This window comes from Hippocampus bargibanti, linkage group LG08 (assembly GCF_051943395.1).
Source record: "Hippocampus bargibanti isolate YZ-2025 linkage group LG08, ASM5194339v1, whole genome shotgun sequence".
Taxonomy (NCBI): Eukaryota; Metazoa; Chordata; class Actinopteri; order Syngnathiformes; family Syngnathidae; genus Hippocampus; species Hippocampus bargibanti.
The window spans coordinates 22,256,622-22,265,920 of record NC_142741.1 but is presented as its reverse complement, the minus strand read 5'-3'; the positions used below and the strand labels follow the sequence as shown (position 1 = coordinate 22,265,920).

The following is a 9,299-nucleotide window of genomic DNA, read 5'->3' as shown; positions in this document are numbered from 1 at the left end:
CATCAAATGTAAAATACAATTACATTAAATGTATCTGGCTAAAATTGATTTAACTTTCACATGCAATACATTTTCATTTAATGATGATTTAAGTCCTGTATTTTCTCTCTACCTATATTTAAACATTGATAATATTCACAATGTCTACGTTATTGCTCAAGATAGGACAGACAGACAGACAGACAGACAGACAGACAGACAGACAGACAGACAGACAGACAGATAGATAGATAGATAGATAGATAGATAGATAGATAGATAGATAGATAGATAGATAGATAGATAGATAGATAGATAGATAGATAGATAGAACAGCTTCTCCACTGTGAGCCCTTAGTTTTAATTTCAGAAATTGATGCTCCGGCAACTGATCAATCGACCCACTGGTGAGTCCCAGTGAGCTCATACATTATGCAGGAAGTGACGCGATTATTAAGGCTCTTCGATATAGTTCCTGAGCACTTTAGTGGTGCTTTTAGATGACAGTGACAGTTTTTCTCCTAGAAAGTGACGTAGATGCAACATGAAAACCCAATGAACTCCAACCCGGGACTGACCCAAGTGATGAAAAGGTGATACCTAGTATCATCTTTTTTTTCCAACCTCACAGAGGCTGAGCAGTCCAATATTATCAGCTACCTTTGTTAAGTGGAGCTGCTCTGAATGTTTTCATCGTACAAAAAAAAAGGATTGACAGATTATGCAAAACAATGATGTAATGTAACCATCCTGGCGGAGGTTTTGCTTTCAGGATGAATAACGCCATAAGCGGGTTTAAAACAAACCGTTTGAGTGTGTCTCAAGTGCTCCGCTTGGCTGAATTATTGATATTTTGAAGGATCTTTCAGAAGGTAGGTCAGCATCTATCTTTTTTTTTTCTTCCACATCTCGGCACGATGCTCAAGTGAGCTGATTCTTTCAGCGTAAAATGAAATGACTTGACATCTTCCCGACCACGGAGTAAGGGAGAGAAGGAGAGTGAGCGGGAGAGGCAGAGAGAGAGAGGGGGGGGGGGTATAAGGAACTTAGTTATCAGGCGCAGCAGCATCTCCGCCTGCACTGCGAGGCAGAGGAGAAGCATTTATGGTCAATCAGTGGTTTTCCTTATTCTTTCCATCCTCTTCGGGGAATTGGAGGAGTGATTTGAATAGATCCCTGACAGGGGTTTCTGACGGCTGGACCAAAAAAGGCACATTGTCGTTAACCGGTGAGCCTGCGTTGCAACCCATGGGTGTGAGGTAGGTTATTTCTGCCTTGGAGTTTGGAGTGAAAGATGCACTAAATCGGGCTTTAAGTCGACCACGTGTACAACTCCCAAGTGGTCCAAATATAATTTGATGCAATCGTGTTGTTTGGGGCTCAAGTGCAGCTTTGACCTTGATTTTTGTTATTTACATTGCTTGAGGGAGTCCTCCCGCTCTGTCTTTCTCTCGCTCTCACGCTTTCTCTTTCCCTTTCGCTCGCTCGCTCGCTCACTGCTGCTTTGTTTGAACCATTCTAAATCAGCAGTCACACGGCCAGAAGTTACCTCTGGGTAACAACAAATGAGGCTTTGACTTGTGCCGGCTCCAGCTGGTTGTGTGGAAGTTGCCCACCTGTCTGGCCTCATCATGCTCCATTATCGTTTGTGTTTCTATTTTCCCCCCAGATGACATTGAGGATACTTTAGTGGGACTTTGAGCTTGGACGTCGAGCACAGAAAAATGCATCTTTGGATCGCTTGTGTTTTGCTGAGCACCACCGCTGCATCCACAGCAGGGCTGTCTGATGAAGGCGTATGTGAACGACTGTGCGCCTGTGAGGAGAAAGAGGGGATGCTCACTGTGAGCTGTGAGAACAGGGGGATTGGTAGCATCTCCGAAATAAACCAGCTCAACTTCCCCCAATATCATCTGCTGCTCACTGGGAATGTTTTAAGAAAACTTGCCGTAGACGACTTTCTTGAATATCAAGGACTCACCATTTTACACCTGGGAAATAATGAGATATCCGAGGTGGAAGCTGGAGCTTTTAATGGACTTCAAGGGTTGAAACGATTACATCTCAACAATAACAAAATTGATGCCTTGAAGGAAGAGCTGTTCTGGGGCCTTAAAAGTCTGGAGTATCTGCAGCTTGATTATAATTACATCACGCAAGTGGTACCCAACGCTCTGGGCGGACTTCGACACCTGGAGGTGTTGATTCTGAATGACAACTTGATATCGACTCTGCCTGTGAACATCTTCCAGCATGTCCCACTGACTCATCTTGACTTGAGGGGGAATCAGCTGAAAGTCCTCCCCTACTCTGGTCTGCTTGAGCACATGAACAGTGTGGTGGAGCTACAGCTGGAGGAAAACCCGTGGAATTGCTCCTGTGACCTAATTGCCCTCAAAACATGGCTGGAGAGCATTTCTTACACGGCGTTGGTGGGCGACGTCGTTTGCGAGTTCCCCTTTCGTCTCCATGGGAGGGATCTTGATGAGGTCTCAAAGCAAGAGTTGTGTCCCAGACGAGCCATTGCTGAGTATGAGATGCCACCGCAGCCGCATCACAGCACGGACGGCGGCAACTACAAAAGCACACCGGCCCTCGCAACAGCTTCCTTAACCTCGTCTGCTATTGCAAGATCATCATCAAGGCCAACCAAGGGACCTCGACAGTCAAGTAAATTAAAATCAAAACTGACCACTCGACTGGCGGGAAACAAACCCCAGAATTATGGCCAAATTATTTCCTATCAAACAAAATCTCCTGTGCCTTTGGACTGCCCTTCGGCCTGCACTTGCAACCTTCAGATTTCAGACCTCGGCCTCAACGTCAACTGCCAGGAGCGAAAGATTGAGCAGATGTCTGATTTAGAGCCAAAACCTTACAACCCCAAAAAGATGTATCTCACCGGGAACTATATCACGATGGTCAGAAGATCAGATTTCATTGAGGCAACTGGATTGGATTTGCTTCATCTGGGCAACAATCGCATCGCTCAAATCCATGACAGAGCTTTTGGTGATTTGACGCATCTCAGGAGACTCTATCTTAATGGGAATTTGATAGACCATCTTACTGCCGATATCTTCCACGGACTAGAGAGTTTGCAGTTCCTATATTTAGAATACAATGTCATTAAGGATGTCACTGCAGACACATTCCAGCACATCCCTAAACTCCAGCTCCTGTTTCTAAACAACAACCTCTTGAAAACACTACCAGAGGGAGCATTTTATGGCCTCACGTTGGCCCGCCTCAACCTTCGCAGCAACCACCTGCGATACCTGCCGGTGAGCGGTGTGCTCGATCAGCTTACGGCACTAGTGCAGGTGGATTTGTACGAAAACCCCTGGGATTGCTCGTGCAGCATTCTTGATCTGAAGACATGGCTCGAGCAGCTCAGCACAGGCACTGTTGTTAACAATGTCATCTGTGGCTCCCCCAAAAGGCTCGCTGGGGAAGACATGCGATACATCAAGACGGCTAATTTTTGCCCAAACAACTCGGCTGTATTGGCGTCAATGATTCCCCCCTCTGAGGAATCCTTCCCAGGCAGCACCATCACCATAGAAACATCACTCGACTCCGACACACAGTACAGTGCCATCCCTTTATCCGTGATGATTCTTGCCCTCCTGCTCATTTTCATTTTGTCCGTGTTTGTGGCTGCAGGGCTGTTTGTAACGATGAGAAAGAGACACCAGAAGAGTCAAAACGAGCAGAATAACTCTATGAATGCGTGTATTAGCTCTCTGAACATGGAGTATGGGCTGTACAAAAAAGGACCCGTCCCAAAGGTCAGAACATCAGCTGGACATGTGTATGAGTACATTCCACCCGCCTCGGAGCAAACATGCAGAACCACAGACCACGCTTCTGCCAACGGCAAAGCCACTGAGGGGTTTCGGGACTTTGACGAGCTAAGCGGCCCCTTTCTAGGGAACTCGAAGGAAGAAGCAGCGAGTAATGTAATAGGTTCGGAATACAGCGCCGGCGCTTCAGAGCCTCTCAATAAGCTTTCCAGCATGAAACAAGATGAGCCATCCCACTACAGAGAAGTCCTCGATCCTGAGCAGAAGCCTCACTACAGCCATACGCTACCTTGCAGGCACGCGGCACGTACGGCCAGTCCGTACGCATCGGACCTTGACGCAACGCCGAGGTACGCACATCCTGACAGGGTACAACAGACAATCCTGTACTGCACAACGCCAACTACTGTTTATGCGGAGCCAAACAGAAGCGAGTATTGGGAACTTAAAGCAAAGCTTCACATTGATCCGGATTATCTTGAAGTTCTTGAAAAAAGAACAACGTTTACACAGTTTTAAGTGACTCGGCTGCCAAACACACTGAAAGGGGACTTTATATTTCAAGACTGAGATAAAGCACGAATAGATCTTCTTTGGTTTAAAGTGGTGTGAGCTGCGTCACGGACTTTTGTGTACTCTTCAAGCTTTGCAGCATTGAGTGATGACTTTTGTTCTTATCTGACATGTGCTACATGTCAGCTGATCCAATCACATGTCCGTCTACTAAGTGATTCATGACGCTGCACCATGAATAATGATTTTCGTACGATCACAACATTAGTTGGGATGACAGTCCTTTGAATAACGGTTCCTTTCACAAAATGATTTTCTGGAGATTATTATGTGCAACTTTTCTGCTTGCTAAAAAACTATTAAATACATTGTAACTTTGCTGGGTTTGTGTTAAATGTAATCTTTATATTTCTCAGGCTGTGGCAGCATTTCATTGGCAAGTCCCATTGGCACCCACCAGATGAGGCAAACTGCAAATAAAAACTGTAAATATATCCAAGTATACAAAGGGTGAATTTTGAAGGGGGTGTTGCAGAAAACCTCCACAAAACTTATGCCAAATAAAAAGTAAAATGGTCCAAGTATCGGTATATCTTGCAAAATATTGTCACAGCACCGTGTATATGGAGTATCGTGGAGCAGGACTCACTATTGTTTGGTTCAATGCAACGTCAAAACGTAGTTTGAAATATGAATATCTTAGTGGCTAAATATTGAAGGTAAATAAAAAATTAACAGGGATTTCATTGACAAATAAATTATTTATCAAAATTAAAAGTCTGATGCATTTGTAAAATTTTACACATCACTTTTTGTAACACTGTCTGAAAAGGGGAAATTTGCAATGGTAAAACTACTAGCAAGATATGAATGTATCCCCAATCATCCCTTGCCAGTCTTTGACCCAAATAAAGACAGTTTCAACACGCACAACATGAGATGAGATGAGATGAGATGAGATGAGATGACATGAGATGAGATGACATAAACTTTATTTTTCTCACATTGGAGAAATTCCTAATTCACAGTAACAAAGTTATGGAAGAAAGAACATGTACAGTGGACAGTGCCTGGAATTTTATTTTAAGGAATGTCGAATCAAATCAAAATCAAAGAGATTACAAAAATTACCTGCTCATAAAAAATGTTGCACATTCAGTGTCTCTTCTGACTCGTTTCAGTTATCTAATGTCCCTGCACTCTTCTTTTAGCCATGTTTGCAGAATTAAAGAATGAGTATTTTTATTGTATTGTTATTTTTTTCGTAAAGAGAAAGATAGTGTTTGCCAAGCCCCCAAAACCCACAAAACCAAGTCAGCGTGTGTTTGCAATGCATGGTAAACCATGCCTTCTGTCTTTTGTTGTTTATTTATCCGGTGCGGTGGTTTCGCAAGTCAAATTAGGGGAATGAGATGGAGCTAGACAAGGCGGATTTTATTTTATTTTTCTCAACAGATCATTTTGCAGACAAATGTCACAAAATAGTGCTCAATGGTGTTTTTAAAACTGCAAAATCCTCTTTTGACAAGCTTATATTTTCACATGAGTTCTGTCAATATTTTTGACAATGTGCAACAACAACAACAACAACATACGTCCAATGCATATACATTTTATTTGTTTGGGTACCTGTGCTTTCACAGTTACAATCCATCCAACATCATTATGACAGGAAAATATATTATTATTATTATTATGTTGGGTAGTATAGTCCAGAATAACAATTTTCATTCAACCTTTATTTGTTCAGTTCCTTGGACAGGGGTAAAAAACTGCTGACATGATGTGGAAAACTAACATGTAACCATTTTTATTCCCATTGTTTTATTCCCATTTATTTCCATTGTTATTTCATTTTTTTCTCACTCCAGTCTGAATGAATCTTTTATTTTTATTTTGAAAACACAAAACATACTAATTTGCATATCAAGCAAGGAAATGTGATCACTTGAGGGCTAACTTATAAGACTCCATTTTTGACAAGATGACCCGAGACGCATGTTAATGCTGCCCGAGTCGCGCTTTGAGTTGCTGCGAGTTTTGCTGTATGTTCATAATGCTTAACAGTTCAAATTAAATGTGTAAATATGAACAATCAGGCATGAAAGCCCGACCCCCTAATGACTCATGTTATCATAACAGACGCCCTGGAGCTATTTCATTTGCAATAATGTGTGCTTTTTACTCTCCAATCGGCTGCATTTCATTAGCACTAATCGGCAATGAAAATTCTATGTTCTCATTCCAAAATAAACCAGGTTCTTACCACGGATATTTATCACCAATTCTTTCTGACGAAACTAAAATTAATTTGCAAAAGTGCACATCCATTATGATGCGTGTAGGCGTAGAGTCAAAATAATTTTGCTGAAATCAGACAAATTTGACAAGATGGGGAACATGCTGTGGACGTGGAGGAGCTCATGAACTATTTGCTTTGCAGATTGAGACCAAGGACAGAATGCCGACATTTAAAGGGAGCCCACCATTTTTTTTTTTAGATAATCTCTGAATCTGTGGTTTTCCCTCAAAGCTTCCCGCTGAGGATTATGGACAACAGGTGCACTTGTTGGAAATGATTCCTGCTGTAACTCTTGCGTGAAGGATTATGATAACTGTATTCACTTTCTGGAAAACAAAACTCTTTGCCATCAATATACATTCACGTGTGCCAACAGTCATGTACTGTAGAATGACATTATCGGTATATCATAAGGGTATCATGTTTACGTGTTGATTTTTAAAGCATCCCATTTATGTATTTTACCTTGTTACCTGGTCTATCTGTGGATTATCCTAAAAAAACATGATGATGCAAGGCAAGAAGTCTAATTTCTCAACATGTAATCAAATAAAAGAGTTGAGGCCTCAGTTGTGTAAAAGATTTATTTTTGTATCAAAGAAATGTAGAACATAGTATATAGTATTTGCTTCCTCTTTTGAAAAGTCACGACTGACTTGTCAACGTCAACAATGATGTCACTTCCTGACTTTTGAAATAGATTTTTTTTTGTGTTCATGCAGCACTGCCATACAGACAGCCTAAAAACTAACCTTGGACATTCTGTACAAAAATGCTGTGCGTTGTATGAACGGCGACGAGACGGTATGAGGGCCATGCTGATCATGAAGTAGTCAGCGAAAATCATAGAAATGATTCATTATTTTTAGGAAAACTAATCAAGTTTCTGATTGATTTTCCACCACAAAACATTTCCTGAAATACAAGACCTTTACTGAATGAGCATTTCATGATGCTATTTTATCAGACTAAAGTTTCTTAAAATCTTTAATCTTGTGACCTAAGCATGTTTTGTTTGCTCCCGTCTTCTGTATGATTACTAATATTCATTCTAATGTGAGTAGTTATTCCATGGCACCTTTGGGCAACTATTTTGATATCTTTTTCAAAACTGGATACATTTTAAACAGGTACGGTTAATATATGAATTTGACGCTTAACAATGATTCATCTCAAAGGAAATATAAAGTACATACAGATAGGAATGCAATTTCTGGATAAAAATATGTCTTGTTATGCACACAGTGAACCATGAGAGCAAATTATGCAGTCTAAGTTATGTCTGGGTCAATACTGTGTAATTGAGGAAGGTCCTCCACCATGAGACAGTAAATGAGCATGATTTGCAATAATATGCAATGAACCTGTCACCTTAACTCAACTCTCATGGTTGGAATTTATGCATATGAGTCATATTAGTTGAATGTGTCATCGGTTTCTTAACTTCAGACGTCCATAGAGCCATGTGGTGCATTTTACGATGATTGGACAGAATAAGGGGAATATACTTGAAAAGGAGTTTTGAAAACCATGAAATGAATGGCATCCTATCTTACTCATGTTGTTGGGATGTAGGAACCTGGTGGATATAATGAATATACAGTAAAGTCTCGTTATATCGATATCGGTTATATCGATGGTACTGCTTATTACGATACTATTTCTATGAACGCAAGGAGAAAATTTACCAATCTGAAGAGGGGAACGGTCTTTGGGGTCCCCAAAACTTTTGGGGAGGCTGCCTATGTTCTTATTTGATTGGGAGAATGTGTCTTTGGGGCCACATCAATGGGGATTCCCTTCATGATCGGTGATGTGGGCACAGGTAATTGCCATGGGTGCAAAAACTGTCCATAAAATATTTGAAACTATTATTAGGGTCACTGTGAATAGTAAAAAATAATATAATAATAAATAAATTAGTAACTTTTGTGATACTGTCATAAAATCGTGGCCGTTGTCTTGCAAAAAAAATCACAACTTTATTCACGTTTATATTCTTACGGAACTTTCTTTTTGTTTTCGTTCAGCATGGCCCTCATGCATTTGTAATATGCAAATGTTTGCTCCTGATAAAAGTGCACTCTGTGTCTTATTAATTGAGTTTTTTTTGTTGAGTTGACAAAAGAAATTCTTTGTATGAACTTTATCTGTGCAAACTTGCGGGGACTGGAAATATTATCGCAAGCACATGGTACAATTTGCAAAGAAGGTTTCTCTTCAGTATTTGTGCTGCTGCTTTAGTTTCTAGATGATGAATAAAAAAACATATGCATTCATTTCAAATTTGCCTCTGTCTTGTTTTTCACCCTGGAGCTGTGTGCGGTAGCTCAGTGAATCTAATGCACAACGTCGCCGCCAATCCCCATTGGTGTTTTTCAGGACAGTACTAAAATGAAAAAGGCTACTGGAGAATTTCAAATCAGGTTTCATGGTTTCAATCAAGTAAATGAGCTGTAACGATGTGTTACATAAGGAATGCGGCGATTCTGACTTTGGTCCGCCTTCCCATTTACTCAGTCGGATCATCCAGAGACTTAAATGACCAACTCTGCTATGTAAATGAAATGACATCTGATGCTCCGAGGGTGCTCGCGGACAACACGAGCAGAACATGCTTGGGGCTGTCAGACAAAATATGCTTGATTTGAAACTCTGGGTTTTTTATGTGGGGGGTGAGGGGCAGATTGTTGGATCTC

General features: G+C 41.1%; 1 protein-coding gene across 1 annotated transcript; it reads left to right on the top strand.

The window, feature by feature from the left end:
* Window positions 1-1,066: 1,066 nt before the first annotated feature.
* Window positions 1,067-8,855, top strand: slitrk5b (SLIT and NTRK-like family, member 5b). The gene is made up of 2 exons (XM_089003126.1): window positions 1,067-1,238; window positions 1,649-8,855. The coding sequence occupies exon 2, from the start codon at window positions 1,704-1,706 to the stop codon at window positions 4,302-4,304; it is 2,601 nt and encodes an 866-aa protein (XP_088859252.1). The 5' UTR covers window positions 1,067-1,238; window positions 1,649-1,703; the 3' UTR covers window positions 4,305-8,855.
* The last annotated feature ends 444 nt before the right edge of the window (window positions 8,856-9,299 follow it).

Coding starts and splice junctions, on each gene's coding strand:
- slitrk5b (XM_089003126.1), top strand. CDS start 1,704: ATGCATCTTTGGATCGCTTGTGTTTTGCTGAGCACCACCGCTGCATCC.